This window comes from Ctenopharyngodon idella, chromosome 21, assembly GCF_019924925.1.
Source record: "Ctenopharyngodon idella isolate HZGC_01 chromosome 21, HZGC01, whole genome shotgun sequence".
Classification (NCBI taxonomy): domain Eukaryota; kingdom Metazoa; phylum Chordata; class Actinopteri; order Cypriniformes; family Xenocyprididae; genus Ctenopharyngodon; species Ctenopharyngodon idella.
Genome location: NC_067240.1, coordinates 11,891,394 through 11,917,124, shown reverse-complemented (window position 1 = coordinate 11,917,124; position 25,731 = coordinate 11,891,394). Strand labels below are relative to the sequence as shown.

At 37.1% G+C, this 25,731-nt stretch overlaps 2 protein-coding genes across 3 annotated transcripts in view; one reads left to right on the top strand and one right to left on the bottom strand.

The window, feature by feature from the left end:
• Positions 1–25,731, bottom strand: part of rpl17 (ribosomal protein L17) — a 268,902-nt gene that overhangs the window by 92,058 nt on the left and 151,113 nt on the right. The gene's annotated exons all lie outside the window — the stretch shown is intronic.
• si:dkey-112m2.1 (transmembrane protein 132C) overlaps positions 17,253–25,731 on the top strand; it is a 145,558-nt gene continuing 137,079 nt past the window's right edge. Inside the window, exon 1 of the mRNA XM_051877701.1 lies at positions 17,253–18,155. Coding sequence (XP_051733661.1) covers positions 18,107–18,155 — 49 coding nt within the window. The 5' untranslated portion in view covers positions 17,253–18,106. The remainder of the gene's footprint in view (positions 18,156–25,731) is intronic.

Here is a 25,731-nt window from a genome sequence, read left to right as displayed (position 1 = left end):
GCACCAGCCACCACTTGATTACCTCACAAATACTCACCATCCATACTCTCTTGTTGTCTGGTCTTGTTGATCTCCATGTGAGAATGCTCCTACCTGCATGCTCACTTTCTTCTTGCTGCACACTTCCCTGGACCCAAGTTCATCAATCCATCCATGTGCTCCTTCACACCCTGCAAAAGGGGAAAGATCAGTGAGCTAAGTGTGACTATTTGCAATCTGTCTCTGAATTACTCACTTACCTGCTTGTCTGCTGCTCAGTCGATCCTCTACCTGTTAAATAAGATTCCTTCTCAACAATACCTGTATTCCTTCTCCTGTTTATGTGTGACAGCGACAACATGATAATTAATCATCTTTATTTATATTTATAGACATTTGTGAGGTTTAGTTATTACATTATGCATTGGTTTTTTAACAAAGACAATACAGGAAGGTGTTTATCTCCTTATATAGTTAAAACATTTGCCAAATGTGTAATCATTTATGCCTACATATTGGTTGTGGCAAATAAAGTATTGAGTTACCTTATAGTTGACAAAGAGTAACTTACGGTGTTTTGTGTTAACAAATTATGAACGTACCATCGTTTGTTGCACTGTTCTTTTATTCTTAAAAATAAAAGGTTTTTTTTTTTTTTTTTCATTTTAAGATCACAAGGCAATGCAAAGACAGAGTTTTCCCACAACTTGACACTGCAAAATGTCTTGTAAAGAGGCATCTCTATTGTTTTTGTTGCTGGAGTAATCCTGTGTTTGCTCCTCTCTCGTATTTACTCTCCTCCAACAACATGCAGGAATTGATGGGCGGGGCTAAAGTGGCAGTGACGTAGAAGTAGGTGTCGATCTTCTGTAGAGGCAGCCTTTTGTTGCAAAAATCTGACAAAATCTGAAATGAGTCGTTTTGGCAGCTTGGTTTCAATGAAAGCTGTTTTTGGACTAACAAGGACATTTTGAGATTTAAAACATACAGGATTTTCTTAAAGGGATAGTTAACCCAAAAATGAACATCATCCCATGATTTAAAAAATTATCCCATGATTTACTCACCCTCAAGCCAAGAAGATCTTCTTTCAGATAAACACAATAGGATATATATTTTAAAATATCCTGGCTCTTCCAAGCTTTATAATGGTAGTGAATGGGGGCGTGTTTTGAAACCCAAAATAAATGCATCCATCCATTATAAATATAATTCATACAGCTCCAGGGGGTTAATAAAGGCCTTCTGAAGTGAAGCGATGGGTTTTTGTAAGAAAAATATTCAAATTTAAAACTTTATAAAGTAAAATAACTAGCTTTCGCCAGACGGCCGTACGCATAATGTGCAAGTTGACTTGCGCCAAACGAGTAGCTCCTGACGCGATGTATGACGCAGGACGTAGGAGTATCGTGAGCTTAGTGAACCGCTCTTGCGGTTTAAACAAATATGGCTGGGCAACAAACTCAAGCTCATCTTCTCTTATATCGAAATCCTACAACATATCTCTTTTTAATTTCTCATTTTAGATGTCGGGTCAGGGGTTATACTCTTCTGAATGAATTATATTTATGATGGATGGATGCATTTTTTGGAGCTTCAAAACGTCCCCCGTTCACTACCATTAGAAATTGGAAGAGCCAGGATATTTTTAAATATATCTCTGATTGTTTTTGTCTGAAAGAAGATAGTCATATACACCTAGGATGGCTTGAGGGTGAGTAAATCATGGGGTAATTTTCATTTTTGGGTGAACAATCCCTTTAATGACCTCTTATATGTTGAAATATCAAGGAAATGGTGATTTCTCAATTCATGACCCCTTTAAGGTTCCATTAGAGAATTACTTAAGTCTTTGTTTCTTCTCTCTGTCTTAGATTTGACTTTCTGAAAGCATCATTTAGAATCATCAACTCAGGAGCCATTGTGTGGAGCCACAAAAAGCATTGTGTGTGAAATATTCTCAGCCAGTAAGACACTTGAAATCTTTGTCATAGATACCAATCAAAACACTGCAACTTTTCTTTCATACTGAATCTTTACAGTATTTTTTTTCTCTCTTTTGCCACTTTTTTTCTTCACTTTGAATTGTGGTCTAGACAAATAAAGGCAACTGCTGCAGTTTCATCCCCATTGCCCCTAAGGTAAATTGGCCCTTTATCAAAGGCAGGCCTCATCTATCAGTGCAAAGACGGGTATTGAAATTGCTCTGCTGGCCACAAATCAGGCCAATGGATCAGTCCCTTATCTGGAACAAGGCCGTCATCACTCTCTAGCTGGAAAAAGAGGAAGAACCCTGGCACGAGGACCTTTTTCGTTGCTGGGCTGATGGATGTGACCCCCCTTGACCCTTGGATGACCATGATCACCTGGTGTGAAGTCACATCAGGGGCTGGTAATCAGGGCCATTCTCTATCTCTTTCAACTTCATCTTTAGCGGGTCAATGCAAATAGATAAAAAAAAGTCATTCAGGATGAAGAGCAGGAAATAGCCTGTTCAAATCGGTCTGGGAAAGTGAAGGCTTCTGTTTTAATCAAACTGGTCCCTATAGTTTAATTGTTGAGTTTTGATTTATACCTTTGATTTTCTCTTCTGATGGACATTTGACACCATCATATATAAATGTATACAAATAACGCAACTGGAAAATCATTTTCACCATAAAAATTGATTTTTGATCAGGATTGATGAAATGCCATTGATCATGTCATGATAAATAACACCCTAAAACCATGGTGTTGAAAGCTCATTAATCAAAATGAACACCCAAGGTCAATCTTTGCAAAGAGAGAATAACCATTTATGTTTGAATTCCTTCTCATAACATTTTTCCAAAAACTCAACAAGTAATTGAACTCAATAAGTGAAAAATTCACTCTGCATAAGATAAGCATCTAGTCACAATACTTTACTTGATCTAAAACCCCCTGAAACAAAACAAAAAACAGGTGGCTTGAAAAAGCAGTCCACTTTAGCTTATGTAGTACTCTCTGATTCATGACAAATAAATGTTATTATGATACAAAACCAAGCCAACAGGACTTCTACACAGCAACACACATTTTTATTGTAAATTATTTGCAAATAAAGTGGTTGATCATGGAGGAAAGAGGGCTTCAAAATGACCAAACAAATACAAAAAGGCAATTCTGTGGAGCTGTCGCTATTTCCTCCACTCAGTATGTGGCGTTATCAGTCCCTCAGGAGAGGAAGAGGACCTTTCCCCTGTTCAGTCTAAATGCAGCTGGCATAAAATGTATGAGCCAGATTTTGAGTGGCAGTGAATGCCCGCAGAGAGTTAACAGTGACTCAGAAAGAGGGCTCTTAAATGAGAGCATAGACCAAAATATATCTATTTTGTCATTCTCTTATCAGAGCTAGTGTGGTGCTGGTAAAATAATCTGGAGAGAGCTTGAAAAATGGCCCTAGGTTCTCCCATTGTATTTAAAAAAGTGACAAAATGTGAAAAAAATTTTTTTAGATTCCTATCAACACCTAGAAAAAGTTATAACCTTGTGTGCATATAAAGTTTTTTATCGCATGACTGTTTGAAAAACACGATTCTGATCATTCCAGTTGTGGAATTCAGCGCTCAGATCGTCGCCCTGAAACTATTCATTATTTATTATTTTATTATGTCGCTCGTAGCACTCTTGCATACAGACGTCTTTTTTTTATCATATATGTAGTGTATGATAGAATTATCTTAGATGACTTCAGATCTCATATGTAAGCAATAAGGTACTTGAGGCTAGTGCTGTATTGCACGCTGAAGAGCGTTGTTAGGCATGACGCGAAGCAGAGTGCCTGCAACCCCTTCAACCGTGACTTATTCATGATACAGCACTAGCCTCGAGTACCTTATTGCTTTTATAAAATGATCACCATACAATACAAATATTAAAGCCAAAAATATATATCAATGCAACTTTCATGAAGTAAACTTTCACTAAAAGCCTTCCTTCCACTGGAAAAAATAGTCCCTGACTCTGAACAGCAACAGAAGTTACATTATTACGCCATTAGATGGCGGTAATGTCTGTCTTTATGAGTGTGTCAGTCAGTAGTGAAGACTTTTACATTGAAAAGACTGAATTGTTGTGAACACGGAACAAGACGCAACTGACAATTGCTTTAGCGCTGTCAGTCACGGGAAAACCCCATAAATGTTAAAAGGACAAGATAATACATTGGATATTTAAACAGAATGCAGGTAATAAACTCGCTCAGTCGATCTCTTTCTCACAATACTCTTCTACATAATGCAGTAAGCTTCAATGAACAATATCAACTGAGAACAAACAGTTTACATTGCTAAGAGTGGTTGCTAAGGGTGTTGTGTAGTGATACACAGAACCGTTGGGTGAAGCGGTCATAGCCGTGTTTTATCGTGAATAAAACACAGCTACTGACTAATCAGAATCAAGGACAGGAACTAACCGTTTTATAAAACTGTAATAATATGGTTATTGTTACAGTTGCAGTGTTCGTCTTGTTGCTAGACTGTTTGTTTCGCACATTCTGTTTTTTTCTTAGTGGAAGCTTTAAGTTGATATACAGCGTAATATTATAATAGTCTATAATTCATGGCAAATCAGTTTTTCATGTCTTTATTTTTTAATATTTTTGGTGGGTTAGTATCGCGAAATAAACCAAATGTACATTATGGCTTATTGAATTTAAAGATATAGTATTCTGTAGTTTAGCACAGGGTACACCAAAAATAGGCCCAATGTACTGTTTTAATATAACTGAATTTTCCGTATTGATTTTTCACAGGTGTTTTTGAATTACATATTGCATTGTGTTGTGTATTTCAGGGTTAAAGGAAAGTCAGTAAACTTAATGGAAAATGTCCTGGCAAATTACCAGTACCTTTTCTGTTTTTGTACAGATTTTTTTCTTACAGTGTAGTTTTTGTTTATTGTACTGGTACCTTTAAACTTTAAAATGTATCTTGCTTAGTCCCTTGAATTCTCTTGCACATCTGAGAAATATCAATAATGCATGAAATGCTTAATTTGATGAAAGAGCAGTCAGCCGTATTTATCTACCCAATCACGGTTCACTGCAATAATCACATCAAAATGTGATGACACAACAATCTGTTCTCAACAGCCATGACAGCGAGTCAATGAAATGCATGTTTTACAACGTCTAGCTGAGATAACTGTCTGTGCACAATATTCAAATAGTTATGAGAAGGAATGGGAAGGATTTTACACAATCCAACAAACAAATCAAATCAAATTGAAAGCATAACAAATATTTCACTTCCCAAGGAAAATAAATACATAGATCCACAGCCAAATTAATAGATAATTTAACATTAAGGGATAAATTAGTTCTTTGTTCCTCATTTGTAGGGGTGTAGGACTGGTAATGTGGATCTATTGGGACAGAAGAGGTCTGGGACAGAGCGGGCAGTCCATCTTCTCTTTCTAATGATTACTTTAGCTGAATGCTGTAATGGGGTCGGATGTCACAGTGAGTTTGATTTAGAGTCGCTGGCCCTTGGCTGGGTGACGGCATGACTGTACGTTCAATGAAAACAAACTTTAGCCGAATGTCCTATGGTGGTAAAAACGAGAGTGTTGACCAGTGGACATCACCACCTCATGTAAAATGAACTTATTTATTTATTTTTGTAATGGTGAACATATACAGAATAGATTAGGTCTAGATGATGTTTTACTTTATAAAATTTATATATATATATATATATATATATATATATATATATACATATATATATATATATATACACTATGGTGGTGTTGAATGCTCATGATTGGTTGACCAACATTCTAAAGTGTGCAATTATCTTCAGGGATACGCACGGCTAAAGTAGTTCTAGGCAGGTCTTGAATGCATTACAGTTCCATATCACTTCGCCAAATGATTTCAGTTATTTCAATAGGTCCTTACAGCCTACAACCGCAAAAGAAACAAAACCCACAACGACACTGACCAAGCAAATAATTATAGTAAATAACAGGATGAAAATGACAAATTATTGCCACAAAATACATTTTATTGTGAAGGGAATAAACTCCGCTTCGTGGTTTCGAAGTTGAACAAAAGTCGTACGGGTTTGGAACGAGGGTGGAATGAGGGTGAGTAAATGATGACAGAATTTTCATTTTTGGGTGAACTATCCCTTTAAGTCTGATTACTTTGACATCATAACTGAAGGGAATTTTACAGTTAAAGACCCAAAAGACCAGATATGATGAACAAAGACCCGGAGTCAGAGTTTTTAAAAAGAATAATAAATTGAAGAAAATTTTACTGAGGAATAGTTTGCAGTTTCATCAGCAGAAGCCAGCTTCAAGTCTCACAAGGAGTTCGTAGGCCGCTCTGCGTACATTCACATTTCCACAACAATTATACTCTAACAAGAGTCTACTAACTATGTCATTACTTCAGGTTGAACAAATTTGGTAATCTTCCACACATGGACAGATTGTCAGAAGCATATCTCCATTCGTCACGATGCTGACGAGGGGACCCTGGATTTAGGTACTGGATGTCCTTTTGGGGTCATGACATGGCGTCTGCTGGTCTCAAGCAGAGTGCCAGTTGTCCACCAGTACAAAGGACCTGCACAGAACACTTAGCACACATACACAGATACAAATGATTCGCAGCTTCGTCAAGGTTGAAGTTGATCTGAGCTCTGTTCTGAGCAGGAAACTTTCCCAAAACATTCTGATAACATGTTCTTTTCTCTCAGTGAGAGGTACAGACAATATTCAAAATTATTTTCTAGTGTTTCAAAAGGAAAATAAATGCTTTAACATATGTTGAAAAAGTAATTCAAATAATTTAACAGAAAGATAAATGTTGATTAATAACTTAAAAGATATATATTGAAGCGGCAGTGGATTCCAGAATCCACCCCTTCAGAACAAACCTTTTTAAATACAAACTAACTTAACTAGATTAGACTTTTTGATAATAATTTTGAGTATATTTATGACGTTTTTAAATGTATTCAAGCATATATTTGGGAGAGGTTTACATTTGACAGAATCCCCCCACAAGTCTCTTGTCAGTAATAAACTAACAAAACCACTGAAAATGACTGAGAGAGAATGAACTTTTGCTGTTACAGAAGGTCATCTCATCACCTTTGGATCTCTAGACAGGCAAACAAAGCAGAGCCAGGCCTGAGGGACATTATGAGTAAACAGCCCCTGTAATGGGCTCTTAATCGGACCGGGCAATCTGGAGAGGGGGGCCCGGAGCTGTGCTGGACCGACAGCGAGCTGGAGGTAACTATGTGGCAGTTATTATTAGCGCTATCATTGATCAGAAAGGGAGAGTGCCGCAGATGAAGTGGAATGATGGATTTCATGGCTCCAGCCCACTCTCGCTGCCTGCGCTGAGCACGGGAAGAGGGAAAGAGCAGGCACAAGAGACCATAGAGAAGATGGGTAACTGTTGCAAAATGAATGTGCAGAGGCTCTAGACTCATTTGAATTTTCACTCATTCATTTTCTGTTTTACATAGCGCGCACACACACACACACACACACACACACACACACACACACACACACACACACAAACTATAATATAAAATATATGTATCCCCTTCAACTTTTTCACCCTCTATCTGCACTCAGAATGCACGCTTTATATTCCTTAAAGGGATAGTTCACCCAAAAACACTTACAATCTTGTCATTCCACATCCTTATGACTTTCTTTCTTCTATGGAACACAAAAGAAGAAAAACACCCAGAACACCCAGGGTTCTTTTTTCCAAACAACAATAGAAGAGATAATTAGAGGTTATCATGCTAAAAATGGTTTGAAACACCATGGTATTTTTCTTTAAATCTCAAATGAGTCCAATTTCTGCTCACTGTGTCTTTAAGAGAAGGCTCTGCAATTATAAAAGGCACAGACAGGATTATGGCATGATGGGATGTGGCTAAATTATCTTATATCATGTCAGCAATTCATTGTGGAGAGCTGCCTCTAAAATAACTGCCTTGCTCACTCTGTCTCTGAATGTCAGCTTAAATTCTTGCCAGATGATCAGACTGAGGAAAGCATACTGACATGATTTATGAGGCAGCTGAAGACAAATGTTCATCTTAATGAAAACACCAGTATGATGCTAGTTTTATATCTTAATACATCATACCTAGAATAACTGTGGGCATAAGCTTGCATAAAAATGCTAGAAATCACCATTTCCAACTTCCTTTTAATATTTTCCATATTAGCAATTCATCAGGATTATGAAAAAATGTCCACAAACATCACTGAGACCTGTAAAACAAAGATATCGACATTTAATGCTTAAGTAATACAATCTTATGAATTTCACATTGTAGTTAGAATTATACATAAGAAATAAGAAGTTGTCAGATCATGTCGGATCAGTCTGGTACTGTAGTAGAATATTGAGCGATCTTTTTTTTCTAGAGGCAAAAAGTTTTTTACTTCAGTTAGCTTCATTTATATTTCTTCAATCAAAGCATTTATTTTATCCTGATTACATCTTAACTGACATCTTAACTCTTAGCTTGTTTGTTTAATTGAGTGGGAGATGAAGAGGATATACTGTATAAAGAGACGACATCCATCTGTTTAACATTTATGAGCTGAAACTACCAGTTCACAGTGGAGCCACAGGCATGGATTAATTCACATTAACTCAGTAGTTTGATAAGTCTGGATATGAGCCAAACGGGATTTTGCAAAAGAGGATTTCATACAGTTAGTGAACAGGCGAGTTTCAATTCCATACGTATCCTTCGATTGCTTTCATTAATTGTACATTCCACAAATTCATTAAAAACAAGATTCTAATTGATCAGGCCTTGTTATTTAAACAATTTTGTAGAGGTGATTCTGTCAGCACAGGCTGATAAATCCATAAAGGGTTAGTTCACCCAAAAATGTAAATTAACCCATGATTTACTCACCCTCAAGCCAGGTGTATATGACTTTCTTCTTTCAGATGAATACAATGTCCTGGCTCTTACAAGCTTTATAATGGCAGTAAATAGAGGATGAGATTTTGAAGCCCAAAAAAGTGCATCCATCCATTATAAAAGTAATCCATACGGCTCCGAAGGGTTAATAAAGGCTTTCTAAAGCGGTGCGTTTGTGTACGAAAAATATCCTTAAAACTTCAAAAACTAAAATAACTAGCTTCCGACAGACGGCCATACACATCAATTTACGGCGAAAGAGTGAACTCTGACCTGATGCACGACGTAATGATGAACTTGGAAGCTCAGAGGAGAGAGCAAAACAAAACACCTGTCACAAATTAGAAGTCTAAAATAAGAATTTTTTTAGCAAAATGTTGGAAGATTTCGATAAAAGAGAAGAGGAGCTTGAGTTTGTTGCCCAGCCCTATTTGTCTGAACAGCGAGAAGTGTCAAAGCTTACGCTACTCTTACATCGCATCAGGCTCTTTTGGCGTAAGTCGACGTGCGTACGGCCGTATGCCGGAAGCTAGTTATTTTAGTTTTTAAAGTTTTAAATAAGTTTCATTTTCTTATACATAAGCGCATCGCTTCACTTCAGAAGGCCTTTATTAACCCAACGGAGCTGTGTGGATAACTTTTATGATGGATGGTTTCACTTTTTTGGGCTTCAAAATGTCATCCTCTATTCACTGCCATTATAAAGCTTGGAAGAGCCAGGACATGCTGCTGATGTAAAAAGGAACTGTTACTGAAACAGATTTTATTTGCATGCAATTTCAATCCTGAAGCGTGCATTACCATTTTCTCGAAGACTTCTTGTCTTTCCGGGAAGGAAATTAGAACCTTAATTACAAACATTATGAAGCAAATAAATCATGATACACTAAATCATGCATTGAATGGGCATCAGCGGACATTTGCACAATAGGAGTGATTACCTCACCATTTTAATAGCGAAAAGGCCATTATTGTAAACATGATGCCAGATATGATCGCTGGTGAGGACATCTCTTGGGACATGATGAATTAACACAGGCATGAGCTGAAAGAAATACAAAATAATACAATAAAGTAGATTTTGTTAAACTATAATTAAAGAATTAATGTGAATGGGGGCTGGGGGGAAAAGCACCATAACAGTAGTCCAAATTGTAGACTCATGTTCCAAGTTTTCTAAAGTAATATGATAGTTTTATGTCAGAAAAAAAATAAAGAAAAAGGAACCAATAATGCAGCTCCATTCTGGAGTTCTTAAATCAAACATGGTGCCTAAAGCCCTATTCGAACGGAACTCCAGAAGACGTTAGAGAAATGAGTTTCAGTTTAATCCCGTCTGAATCTGCCAAGTCTGTGTTTTTATTAGGCCTACACAACATCTGTAAAAATTCCAGCACAAATTACCTACTGTATTTCGGCAAACTCAAGGGTCCTCTGAGAAATATAATCCCCTCCGAATCCGAATGTCTGTGATTGCTGATATTGTAGCCAATGTGCGAAAAAATAACATTATAAAATTAATATTTTTTTTTAAATAAAATTAATAAATGGAGCCACATTTATTTTTGGTCCATTTCTCATTAAAAGCTGTTGCTTCAGAAGACTTAGCTATACTGAACAAGTCACATGGTCCACTTTTAAAATATGTGGTGCTTTACTGATTTTGGAGCCCCAGCCCCCATTCACTTTCATTATAAAAAGCAGGCAGAATTCTTAAAAACGCCAGAGAGTTAAGCCTGGGATACACTGCACGATTTTTAGCTGTCCCAGATGAAAGATTGCCATCATGAAACAATCATGGCGATTTTTGTGATCGTGGCTCTTTATCGGTGGTCCTATGTCGTACAATGAGAGAAGTTCAAAGATGGCCGTTTTCCCGGTCTTGCGACCGAAGATAGCCTACGATCATTTTCTGACAGTGTCAGAAATTCAGCATGATCATCACACAGTGTGTTTGCTGCTACAACCTCCATCTACTGACCAGCCAATAAAAATGCGACATGAAATCAACGCGACATGGCGCTAAAACTTAAAACTGCTTCTCAAGCTCTTTTCCCTTCTTCGCCGCTTCCGTTTTATTTTTAGCACACATAAAAAGTACAACTGAAGGTGTAAAAGTACAAAACTGTGCAACAAAAGTACATCTGAAGGTGAAAGTGTGATTCAACATGGTCTTTTTGTTAACCACTAGCGCATGCTGATGACGTTTTATTCTTCTATAGAAACTTGTATCGTAGCCTACGAGTCAATAGATGTCATCATCTTACAGTCTACATGCATGTCGTACCCAAGTTTAATAGATCCATGTCATACAGTGTGATTTATAATGATCTTATAGGATTGCTAAAATCGTGCAGTGTATCCCGGGCTTTAGCCTATATGAGTTTATTTTTAAATTATACCTTTAATTTTCAAATTATATATAGATATGTATTGATTGATTGAGTTGCATCTACTAATCTGAGGGGGCATGTGGGCATAAGGCTTGAATGATGGATCCCCATATCAACTAAATCACCAGAATGGCACACCAGGGCAATTTGAGTAATCTATTAAACTTTGCTAAATTGTTTTTGAAAATGAGCAAGAAGATGCATTCTGTAATCAGGTAAATTGTGTTGCTGCAATGACTCTCAATAAACACTGTTGAAGAAAAGGAGTAAAAAACTTGGTCTCTTGAAGACTTGAAGGATGGTATTTTCTTGGTGAATTTGATTAGCGAGGCAGGAGTTTATTACCCTCTGTAAAACATTCAGCCGCTTAATGTGCAATAGACTTCCTTCTTTATGCTCCGCAGCAGTTTTCTGTGCTCATTATAAACATGCAAACCCTGCAATTCAACACCCGTTGGGTTCCCTGCCATTCCCTCAGCTCACAGGGGTTAAGCACTTTCATATTTCACACTGACACTGGCCGGGACCAATGGGTAAACTCTTCATCTACACTAACCTTCCTATTTAGGATACATAGTTCTAATGAAGTTTATTGTGCTTTTTTTGTTGTGGTTTTCAAGGATTCATTAATATTTAGAGAGAAAATAACAAAAGAACATGCCATCCTTGGGGGAAGAAATTATATCATGATATCATGCTTTGAATAAAAAAAAATAAAAAAAAAAATCCCAATGAAAAACAACATTCTAATATACTGCTGAAACAACATTAGTGAATTAAGAATGAAAAGGCTCCTGCATTTTATTATTCAGAATCTAACTAGTTTGCTTCTCTTATAGTTCATATTTCTGTCAGGACCACTATCGTCAAAGATGATTGACAATTAGCATTCAGTCTAAAAAATCTTGGGTTATTTTTTTTACCCAAGTCCTGGGTTGAGCCTTTTGGGTCATTTTGTTGGGTTATTTTTCCAGTGTTGGGGTAGTTTTTGTGTTACCCAGCTCCTGGATAGGACGTAATAACCCATTGTTTGGGTAGTTTGTGAACATTTTATCTAAAAATTCATTATTGTTCTGTATATCATTTAATTTTATGCAAAGCAACATGCAGGGGCGTGATGCGAGTCACCTAAACGAGTGTCTCGTCTGTCTTTTTGCATGATGGAAATGCCTGATGCCTTGCATAAAATTTTATGATTTTATTCAAAAAGACACAGAATATAAATACTTAGGATGGGGGCTCGTCCGGGATATTCCCAATAAAGACGGGACTGAGAAGTCATCCTCCATCACAGGTAAGTTGTTTTTAACGATTTCCCGTGGTAGTAGGATTGATTGATCTCATAATAGGTAGAGTTATCCCTGGATGGAGCTCTGATGGAGTCAGTCCAGGAAGATTTGTCTGTAAGGGTACTGTTTAAACGCACAGATACCAGACAAATATTTTAGTTATCCATCCGGCGTCTGGTATCCAGGCCCTGCAATAGTTTATCAGTCCCAGAAAACTGAAAACTCAGAATTGTACACTGATTATTTATGGACAGGTTATGGAGTCAGTCATATCGTCTACGAGTGAAACGCAGGGCGGCGGTCTGAAGTTATCAGTTCCTGGGGATGGAGGAGGGTAATTAGCTGCTGATAATACTGATGGACCTTATGCTGTGATAGGTGTCATATATGGTGTAATTATATATATATATATATATATTCTAACAAAATATATTCCTTTTACTGAAGAAAGAAAGTCATATAGGTTCGGAATGACATGAAGCTGAGGAAATGGTGATATTTATTTTGGGGTGAACTACCCATTTAAAGCTTCCTGTTGGCAAAAATACACAAAATCCTCAGATCATGCAACAGGCTTCTTTTTTTTTCCATTTGGTTTTCCAATTCCACCCTTTTAAGCACCTGACTGACATGAACTGATACAGTTTCGCAGATGTCGGCTGTCTACCCTAAGTGTCACTGATTAGGTTAGAGAGTAGAGATTTAAAATGTGGGCCAGGGCCACACGGGGTACAATGCAATCTATTTGTGTCCATCTTGGTTACTTTTGAGAAGGACTGTATACTTCACGGGTGAAAAGCTTTTGTGGCTCACAGTGCAAGTAGTTCAGATAGGAGAGCCGTAATCCACTCCTGTACCTTTTAACACTGCAATAAAAAAGTAAGCACTGGTGCTAACTCTGCAGTTGAAGAGAAACAGAGACCATACATATTTCCCTTTCTAGTCCAATTTGTCAAATGGGTCAGTTAAAATGTGATTTAATCACTAACTTTACATGCAGGGTCTAAAATGAAAAAAAAAAATTGTCAATGTTCAGTGGCAGAACTCACATATGTGAAAATAACTACACCTGAGTAGCTTGTTTGCACCCAAACATATTTGCCCCATTTTATTTTAAAACATGTTTTCATATTTATGATCCTCAAGTAATACTTGCATGTTTTACCCGCATGAATGTCTGCGTTGTTGACATACAGCGTAATAAACAGAGAACATAAACTCCCCTGAACTATTAATTATTATGGTACGTGTCTTGTAATTCGAGTCATAAACTGTTCCCAGAGGCATCACATTAATTGGCTTGTACAACTTCTGGGACAAAAACGGGACTTTAGGCGGTCATCTGTGTATTAAACCTTGAATAAATGACCATACTAATTAGCTTCTGTCATTAAGGTTATCTATTTTTACATGACACTAATAAAATAAACAGATTTAAATCCTAGCCAACACAGAAATCTCAATTAAGTCTTCAAGCTTCATTCCATCAAAATCCAGTGAAATTAACAGACACCCAAGGGAAATTTGACAGATGACTGTCGCCACTAAAAACTGATGACAAAAACAACTGTTATAATTATGATATCACATGGGTGGGTATTTCAATTATTGCAGGATTAATGGCCATTTTAATAAAAAAAAAAAAAAAAAGCTTGTCTGGGTTACAGAAAACATTGTTTACACAATTATTTAACATTGTATGGTATGTTATGAAAAGAGATATAAACATTCTTAAAATTATAATGATAAAATGTTTAAAGTTCACCACTTTAAAGTCAATGTGAAATGGCATTTTACTTCTCTAAAATTTATAGCATTTAAAGGTTTGGGTCAGCAAATTTTTTTTAAAGAAATTGATACATTTATTCAGTAAGAAATCATTCAATTGATCAAAAGTGAAAAATAAACTTTCCATTCATTAAAGAACGCTGAATCCTATATCATGGTTTCCACAAAAATATTAAGCAGCACAATTGTTTTCAACATTGATAATGATAAGAAATGTAACTTGAGCACCAAATCAGCATATTTGAATGTATTCTGAAGGATCATGCGATTATAGATGATTATATATCATGCGATTATATATCATATATCATGCAATTACATGATATATAATTTGTAATGCTGTTTTTATTGTTTTTGATCAAATACATTCAGCGATTCAAATATGAAAATGACTTCTTTCAAATACATTAAAAAATCCCCAAAACCTTTGAATGGTTGTGTATTTTCAAGCGCAGGAACATGTATTAAGAAAGTAAACGGTGCCAAATGTGTTTTCATGTCACCTCCAGCATCACAGCAGTTGTTCCCATAACACTCACTGCATGAAGTTGTGTGAAGCTCCTATTAGATCGTATAAGAAACATGCAGCTGGCAATATCAATAATAAATTACAGCAGGCATCACAGACTAAACCATCACTGACATGTACTTTGTGTGAATGTGCTGAAACCAGTAATGAGAGAAACGTTGTCAAAGGACGCTAAAAGAGCAGGCCAGTTGAAACGTCTCCTCAGGAGAAAGGTCTTGCCCAGAGACTGATAAATGTTAATCACCTGACATTAGCAGCAAGAGACGGGTCACGGCAATCAACCTGGTGAATACACTGAAATGACAGGGAAGATATGGCACTGAGTGCCAAATGGAGAGAGTGTAAATGGGGTCAATATTCACTTAATTTCTTTGCAATAGTACTCCGTATGGATGTTCTGTTAGTGTTAGCGGTTTAATGTGTTATCTACTTCACGGTTTATTACAGGTGTCTCAGTGCAGCCAATTACAAACGCCTCTTTGTGAGCGTAGTTGGAAAACTTTCAATACCCTGCTCAGAATTTGGCAAAGCAATTCATGTGTTTGCTAATTGGATGCCTGTGCACGTGGGTCTTCCTAAATGCCTCTTTCTTCCCAAATCAACACACATCTTCCCTCTGTGAACTGACAGTAATTGCTGACTTGAGCGGTAGGGGAGTCATCAACTACTCTTTCCGTCGATATCTCTATTCAGCATGGTGTGAGTGAGTACAAGGTTAAAGCCAGACCCCCACTGTGGGCCACATTTCCAACCCGTAGGAAGAAAACTCTGTTTGATAGACTATTCGGTTACTCCAAGATGAGAATGATTTTAAATACATCTTATTTATAATGGATTTGCATTTTCATCAAAGATTAATTTTAAGATTGCAACTATAGGCCTAGGTTGCCAAAAAATAGTAAGTCAGTGGAAATTCTTAAACCTTTATGTTAAAATATGTGGATACATATTTGCAAACAAATATTTTAACCGTGTTTCAGTGTCATTTTAATGCATTTAGTGCTAGGGAATGTTACAAGTTTTTTAGCCAAAGACAACCAATCACAAGCTGCTTCAATGCTTACCTTATTAAACATTCATGAGCTTTGCACAGATGCAGAAACGTTCAAACTATTTGATCTGAGGTCTCCATTCTTTCATGGCTGAGGGAAACCATTCAAAACCATAGAGGATATATATACGCTTTCTTCATAAGTTGAATACGGAAGGCGGTCTGGCGGAAGCTAGATATTATACTTCATAACTTGTTAAATATGGATATTTTCCTTGCACAAATGCATCGCTTCGCTTCAGAAGGCCTTTATTAACCCCCCGGAGCCGCGTGGAGTACGTTTTGCTTTGGATGGACGCACTTTCTTGAGCTTAATACTCGTTGGACCCGTTCACTGCCATTACAAAGCTTAGATGCGTCAGGATATTTATTAATATAACTCCGATTATGTTCATCTGAAAGAAGAAAGTCATATACACCTAGGATGGCTTGAGGGTGAGTAAAGCTTGGGCTAATTTACATTTTAAAGTGAACTAATTCTTTAAGACGATATAAGTATTCACCTACCTTAAATGCAAAATATGACATTTACATCCCGGTCATCAACACTTGTTGTTCCACGCTAAATCTTGTAGACTAGCAGCACGCTTTATGTTGCAACATCAGCATAATGCCACCGGAGCCATGAAGGCATGGGAAAATCTTAAGAACACGAGTTACACCACTAGAGGGCACTGTCGCGCTTGTTGAAGCAAATGCAGTACAATAGCCTTGTCCATGGTCAAATCACTCAATAATTACATTAACACCTGCATCATCACTCATATTAATATAACCACAACAACTCACTGCAATTGGATATAATCATTTGCAAAATTTTAATACCCTCTATAGACATAGGCCTTATTGATCGATTAATCTACTCAAGATTAGCCATTCACAACAGGTGTATTACAAAGCACTAGGCCTACTTGTTTCCTTGTTTGCAATGCATGCATCCACAAGTAGGCTACACATCGCCAGCAAACTGTTCATAACGATTCGAATGAAGCTGACTCTTTCATCTTATTTTATTGTAGGCTACTACATTACATTTTTAATTAACAATGCTGGTACCTTATTTTATATGTTTGTGGCACTGCTTCTATCGAGTAGCCTATATTAATGCTTTAATATATTTTGTGTAAAACAATCATGCAAATAAACTACTCTGAAGTTTAAATTGTGCAGCCCTCCCAGTTCAGCAGCATTTGCCAGTCAGAGAGAGAGAGAGAGAGAGAGAGAGCGAACGAGCGAGCGAGCGCACCAGTTTCATGACTCACTGTGCTTGTCGCTGCGGAACCCAAAGAGCAGACGAAAGCACGAGGAGTATTCACTGTGGACTTCATGGATGAGAGAAAGAAGCATTTTCACAGAACAAGTGATTTTTATTATTTCTTTCCTCACATTATTGAAGTTTTTGACTTGTTTTTCGGCATCAAAACTGTGACGGGCGATACATGCACCGACAGCTGGACTACAGTTTCATTTCTTAAAGTGTAGCCTATTAGTAACTGTGGAAGTCCGGAGTTCATATTGCCGTCTTCTTCTTCTAAATGAGGTCTTATTTAGGCTATATAAAGCCTCATAATTGTTTCTTAATTACCAATATTCTCTTTTAAAAGTCACTATACTGTTTACGCGAGGGCACCTCGCGCCTCCTGGAATTACCGTGGATTTTTTTTTACATCATTATGAAGCGTTGTCGAGCCTCACAAGCGATGTTCAACTTTCCTGTGAGATTCTCCACACAGCCGTGTGTCCTGACGCTTATTTAGACGGATCACACATCCACGACCATTAGACTGCTTTTAACAACAGACACTTGTGGCACTGCACTACAAATTTGGGACTTTTCAAGGGATGGCACTTATATACTTTTAATGTTTAAGGTGCTTCCCAGACACTTAAGAAGACATTTAAAACCCACGAAACAGTCGAGATGACAACATTTAGTAACTGCACCGCAGGAGAGACTCGTGTTGAGATGCTTGGAGGGGGAAACATCTAACCGATACTCTGTTTCGTGCTTATAAAGAGATGAAGGCTGTGTGTATCGTCCTGTAGACATTAAGGAAGATTTGTCGGTGGGAAAACACTGACCCGTTCCCTTCTCCTTCCCCGAACCAACTTCAGAGGAACTGAAAATGCTGCGTCTCAGCCTAGCTGGGCTCATATTGTTCATTCTTTGCAGAGGTGAGTCTGTCAGAGCGCATCAGCAGTAACAGGTGAAGACCTGCATGCTGTATCCGTGTCTTTTACTTTCCAAGCTAATTTCTTTAATCATATGTAAATGGGAATAAGTGCACCAGCTCAGTTATTCATCACATATAGCTTAAAGGTGCTACTTCATGGTGTGTGAATCAATATGATTACAGATTGCCAGAGGTGCTCTTGACATGTTATTGACGACCGGTTGTAAAGCAATTGAAGGTGGATTCCAAATGACCATGGTTAAATGTGCTGAATATACAATTACCATATGGATTTTAAACTAGAAGAGTGATGAAAAACTAATGATACTGTTCAGAAATTAAGAATATGCTACAGAAACACTTCACAAACGCTTTGGCACCTATCCATTTGTTTTTACATTACAGTGTGTCATTAAGAATACTTGAAGCATTTACTCACCCTCATGTTGCCCCACACCTGTATGACTTTCTTCTGCAAAAACACAAAATATGATCTTTTGAAAAATTTTTTTGACCATACAATGTAAGTCAGCTTTCCTCAATATAACTTTAAATGAAAGAAACTCATACATGTTTGGAATGACACAAGGGTGAATAAATTACCATTTTAATTTTTGTGCAAACCATCCCTTTAAATGAGTTCTATCATTGAGACTAGTTTGTTCTAAGCAGTTTCTTCCTGAAACTGTTACATGTGTTAACCTGTTCATATAATCCTTTAGTGTAACGTAGTTAGATAGGCTTGTCATGCTCACCAGAACTATTTACTAATGAAGTTTGTTATAAATGAACAAAAATAAATGCATTTGAGATTTCAAGAATCGTCATAATAGTGAGGTAAGCAGCTGTTTATATACTCCATTATAGCTCCTCCTGAACCATCATTTTGAACTCCATTACTCTTCTAGAAGAGATGATTCAGGTCAAAAGGGCAGGAAAATGTCACATACAATCACACATAAAAATAGTTTATTGCATTCAGTGAGAGAAAACATGAATTTCCTTGGACATCATCATTGCTTTTCTCAAAATTAAAAGGGTGAATCATTTTTCTCAGAGTATGAATCACTGTAATTCTCATGAGTGTGTATTTCTCATGTCGTGTACACACTGTGCATTGGGTTTGAGTTGTCTGGCATGCCGAACTGGCTTAAGACAAACGTGGCACTGACTATGCTAACGTCATTCAGATGCACTTTAGTTTAGACGCTCAGTCTTGTTCAGGTCAAAAAATGAAACAGAGAAGTATATAAAACAACAAGACGTTGATACTGAAAGAACAGGAGGGTTCACATCATTAATTTAGCAAACAGCACTCTGAGCTATCATGAGAAACTTTATGAGGATCATAACATGGAAATGGAGGCCATAAACATGGAATCCTGAGAAAGTTGAAGTACATTACAGTGATTGGTCCACTATAGATCAATGCATGGTCATTAGATCCATTGCTGGGATTAAGCAATGATATAGTCAGAGGGGAAAAACCCTAATCTTTATTTATTGTATTAACTGGCTAGGAACCTCACAGAGACACCTGTTGTGGTGCCAGTGGAAGGCAATGAGACTATGAAACAATAGTGGGTCCCCTGTGAGCCCATGCTGAAGTGCCAGCATCATTACCACGCACACTCACACAAACAACAAGACTATTAAGAGTGATTACAAGAGCTGTCTTTCTCTGTCTCACTGATCTTTGGCTATGGAGAGAGCGAGAGAGGGGCTGTAATCACCTTCCTCATAATTCAGGATGGCTGCCAGCAACCGTATGCCGCTTCCTGCTCGACATCAATAAAAATAAACGCAGGGACTGTGTTTTGTTGAACACGGTCCAAATAAATAAGTGTCAATCTGACAACCTCGGCTCGAGGATGGCAATTTAGACCTCAAAAATGATTAGATGGAGTATTATAATCATTGCCGTAAACGTCTATGTTGATATATTGTTTGAGAAAAATCTTGACAGTCTTGACAACCTCTCATTTTGTTCTTCCATATGTGTGTGTTGCAAGCAAAATAAGACGTTGGTTCTGTTCTAAAATATGGTGAACATTTTATGGTATCATGAATTCCGTCAACTGTCCCGAGAGTCATTCACGCTGGGTCATTGGGCAGTCCTTGTTGAGCCCTGTAAGGTATATTTAAAAAAGACATTTCTCTTCGTCCGCCATCTGGGATACATTTTATTTTTCATTGAGCTTGTCACAATGCATTGAATAGATAGCAAAGAACAGATATGAGGCACCATGTATGTATCCTTTGTGTAGAAAGCAATCCCATAATGCATTTTGAGTTCTGTGGAAAAAAATCCACCCAAAAATGGAGCGAAAGAAATATCCAACCAATATGTAGTGAAAAAATGTTGACTATAAATAAATGTGTGGTCACATGTACTGTAGCTCTGCAAATTTTCGTGGGCAAAATTCAATCATTTCAATAGGAATCTTCGTGATCAATAGTTTCATGTAAGTGCGAAAAAGTTCCACACGCAGATTTCGCTAATGTTCAAGTTGTTCAACATAAAGCAGCTTGGTTTGAAATGTACTTCTGTGTGAGCCGTGCTTCATGCATCGCTACACTACTGACAATAGACCTTTTTCTGACAAATTTCAACAATGTGCCTGCACCTTTATTCATTCTATTCATTAAAAAATTAAAAACGGTTAATGTAATCGATGCCAATAGCCTCGTGGGCAGCTCGCTGATAAATAGTGCAGTTGCGCTTCAGGCATCCCGAGTTCGAGTCCCGGCTTGTGGACCATTCCCGATCCTGCCCCTCTCTCTCTCTCTAACTTTGCTTCCTGTCTTGTCATAATAAAGGAAAAAAAGCCAAAAATAAATCTTAAAAAAGGTTAATGTACAGTGGCTGAGAGAGCTCAACATGCTGCAAGTGCAACTGAAGAAAACACATACAAATAGAAAAAATACCAGCAAATTAAGAAAACATCTTCATCAGTTTGACAACACATGTGCTGCAAATACAAATACAACGCAACCAAATACAGAAATACACTCCAACCAAATGTGACCCTGGACCACAAAACCAGTCATAAGGGTACATTTTTTGAAATTGAAATTTATACATCATCTGAAAGCTGAATAAATAAGCTTTCCATTGATGTGTGTGTTAGGATGGGACATTATTTGGCCGAGATAGAACTATTTGAAAATCTGGAATCTGAGGGTGCAAAAAAATCTAAATATTGAGAAAATAGCCTTTAAAGTTGTCCAAATTAAGTCCTTAATGCATATTACTTACAAAAATATATTTTTTAATATATTTATGATAGGAAATTTACAAAATATCTTCATGAAACATGATCTTTACTTAATATCCTAATGATTTTTGGCATAAAAGAAAAATAGATAATTTTGACGCATACAATGTATTGTTGGCTATTGCTACAAATATACCCGTGTGACTTATGACTGTTTTTTTGGTCCAAGGTCGCAAATATTCACAACGCACATATGATCAGAATGGTAAAATACACAAAAAACTCCTTTCAGTTCAAGTAGACATTGTGCAATGGTTCAAATTACTCACGGTTCGGTTTTTGTTACGATTTTAGGGTCACGTTTCGGTATGGTTTGGTATGTGCTATGATCAGGGAAAAACTACTGTCAAATAAAAATAAAGAAAATAAGAACAAATAATCAAACTACAAGCAACAGCACAAATAAATGCAGTAGAGCAAAGATACAAATAAAATACACAGCTATTTTGGGTTTTTCAGGTATCTAACAGTAGTTTTCAGGTACAGAAATTGAATAAAGTAGCTAATCAAATGTAAAACAACATTGCATATAATCTTTACTGTATAAATGAAATAAAGTTTAATCATTATTAATTATTGAGTAATTAAGTTAAAAAATCTATTCATTCAAGAGCACTAAGTGATTTCCTTGTCTTTTGTTGTTTGATTATCATTAAAAACAATCAGACAACAATATTAGGCTACTGTCACTTTAAGACAATGCACGGATACAGTACACTGATACTGTACTCATGTCTTGTCTTTCTCGAGTTCACTTAACCTACTATGACATAGACATAACCTACTATGTTTGCTAGGATACTCGCCAAGACGGGCATGTTGACATCATTTTTGTGTGAATTTGTCTGTTCAAGCGCAAGACTTGAAAGAGAAGTCAATATTTGCGCACTGTATATGCGCTTGAGTGCTTCGGATGAGTGCACAAATCTTCTCACAGCGTGCATGCGAATTCTCTTTGGCATCTTGTGCTCGAATGTTTAAATTGGCAAGGCTTAAATGAGTTTAGCACAGATGTGTGCTGTTCAGGTCTCACCTACGCTTGCGCACTATCAACACCCAGGTGATGACGGCGTAAATGACTGGTGACTATTAGAGCGTACAGCTCTCGCATTGAACAAAGTTTAGGAGAAGCCAGAATGCGTATTAATTGACAGAAACAACTCTGTCTGTCTGTTTTATTTATTTTCAACAAACCTTATTGTAGATGCGTATCCGTCGTCAGAAATGAGATGAACAGCGGTGCAAGTGCATGCCGAACCGTGTGTGGAGTACGGTACGGTTCGATTTTTTACCGAGAACCATTACACCCTTAGTAGACACTGAACAACAACATGTCCCAGGCATGTTCGTCACTTGGGTCCCCTTGAAACATTTCTGTTGTGGTCTCTGCTATTTTCAGCACGTTTCTATATTTGTTGTCAAACTGATGAAGATGCGTTTTCTATTGCATGTGTTTTCTTCAGTTGCAGCGCATTGAGCTCTCTCAGCCACCGTAATGATATATATATACTACACTCTTAAGAAAAATGGTTCTAAACAGTACCACATTAGGGTTCTTCGGCTTGTAGCAATAGCAGAAACATTTTTGGTGCTAAATAGAACCCTTTTTACAAGGTAAAATGCACAGTATTTACAATGTTAAAAGGAAAAAATGATATAAAGTCACAGGATGGCTTTAATGTTTTTTTTTTTGTGACTAGGTTTGTGTATGTATAAAGTAATCATTAAAAAAAATGTTAACAATATGGATCATAAATTCAATATCTCTGTTACTTAGTAGAGAAGAGAATTATTTTTAACTGAACAGAGCTGCTCATACTTACATGTTCTGTTAACCTAAAAAGAGAAAAAGACATGACTGGTAGGAAACCAATAACAACTTGAAAGTTAAAATTTATAGACATTTTAGGAAAGAATTAATTTACTTGTTGAGAGTGTGTTGACAGTCTGTGTAATTGGATGGCTACAGTTACAGACGGTTACAGATTTGAAAAACAAAAAGGCGGGAAAAAAGAACCCTAAAAACAAAGAACCATTTCAGCATATAAAGCGTTCTTCAAGATGATATGGTTCTAATTAGAACTGTTACTACGTGTAAAGAATCTTTAAATAACCATCTCTTTTTAGAGTGTATTTTGCCCAATATTTGTGTGTGCTATGTGTTATTATGCTTAATGGAGTATTGGGATGTTGATCAACACGCTAACTCTATTGAAATAAGTTCTGAATCAAATCTGTTGTATGTTTCGCATGAGGAACACTATTGGTATGGAACTTATCAGTATCCATTTTAGTTAGGATGCTTCATTAGAAGGCAGCCATCTAGTAGTAGGTAGCAAGGCTCGGTTCCAGTGGGGGTTGCAAAAGAGAACAATGCACTGTAATATTTGATAGTGAACCATTTTCCTTTCATGTTGCCGGTTGTTTTTTCCTGTGACACTAAACAAGACATTTCTATTCGAATCTCTGGAGATACAACAACAGAGGTTTGTGTTCTTCAGAACACAATTTACAGTTTGCATCATATTACATCAGAGCTTAGCTGTGGTCCTAACTTCCAATTTGTGCAGTTTGTCTAAGGAGAAAATTTGTGGCAACCTTGCAAAAAAATATTTGCTTTCCCCCCAAACTCTCATGCGAATGAAAAAACGATGGCTTGCATCTGGCGGTGTAAAGCAGCAGAAAAATGCATACATTATCATGAAAGCCAGAGCAGACTCCCACCAGCTTGCTGTTACCAGTGGGAGTATTGCACGCGCCTCCCCAGAATAGGGCTGAGAGTGCTGGGCTCATGCAACTGAGCACACATCACTACTACAAGACAATATCAGAGCCAGACAGACGGGTGCAACTCAGTGGGTGGTCTGGACACATTAGCTAACAGAGCATTAGTCAAACAACTCACCCGCCATCTCGCTTTCTCTCCAAACTCAGCAAGAAGGAGTGAGGGATCAGTTCACACCTCTTTTTCCCTCTGACAGCTTCGTTCTCTTTCTCTTCTCGCATCATTCTCGGGTCTTTTTCCAAGTCTCTTGTTGCATACACTGTGAGAGTCTTGGCGATCATCGTGCTATTGATGGGATGACAAACATCTCAGCAGCCCTAATCAAAGGGTACATAACTGATTAGACAGAGAGCCCTATAGACATTTGGAAGGGAATGAATTGTGCCCACAAATTATGCATCTTAAAAAATAATAACAATAATTGAAAAGAATTTAGCATGAGAGTAAATTAAGCACTGAGTGCTTCAGGGTTCCTAAAAGAGAAGTTACGAGTCATGCAGGCGACGATTAACTTTTAATGATTGCTCATCAATGCGCAAAGACAGTTTCTGAAATGAATAAACAGAATATGAAATTAATAACTGAGTTACTTAAATATCTTTGAATCACAGCAAAAAACACTGGGCTGAATATTACCTATCATGGTCTGTATATGAACAAACACTATCATCATCACTATACTGAATGTAGAAGAAGTAGAATTCAAATGTACTGAAATTCTTATAACTGCACATTTTGACAAGAAAAGCAAGTTTTCAAGCCAAATGTTGACAAAGCTTTACAAAGCCTTATTAGAAAGCTTTGAAAAAAGTATAAAAAGCCTTCATAGGTCTTACAGATGGATGGATGGATGGATGGAAGAAAGAAAAAGAAAGAAAGAAAGAAATGAACATATCCAGTAATGGGTTATAGTTTGAAATGTTTTGGTATAAGAAGCAAAAGCATGTAGTTTTCTTTTGGGAATTAAGCAAAGATATTTTTAAAGGCAGTTTTCATCCTCAGTAAGAGGCTTATCAAAAATCTCCCCAATCAGACGATACATTTCTAAAGAAACCGCTTTTAAAGTTCTGCAGCAATTATATGTCTGGCCTCAGATGTCAAAAAATATTGAATATGACTAGTGCAAAGATAATTGTAAAACCAATATGTTAAAAAAATCTGAAAAATTCAAACCATCCAAGCTTTCTCAGGGTTCTAAGCCATTTGCCAATTTTCGGCAACGCTGCCTTAGGGAAATGAATTGTGCCCGAGGCTTCTCCATTTTCAGCTGTAGAATTGAGATTTTTCTCTCTACCATCACGCAGATATAAGTCATTCACCCCCAAAATGGATAATCTTCTGCAAACTGAATTCAGGAACAAAATGTTTAGACCCTTTTAGAGACATCAGTTGTTGTCGACGGTGATAATTTTGCAGTCCATTTCATATGGTAATAGCAACAGGAGTTTTTCAAAGCACTTTCAGCTGAATTCTCATCCAATTTCTACATCTATTCAAATTTTATAAAATGCTCA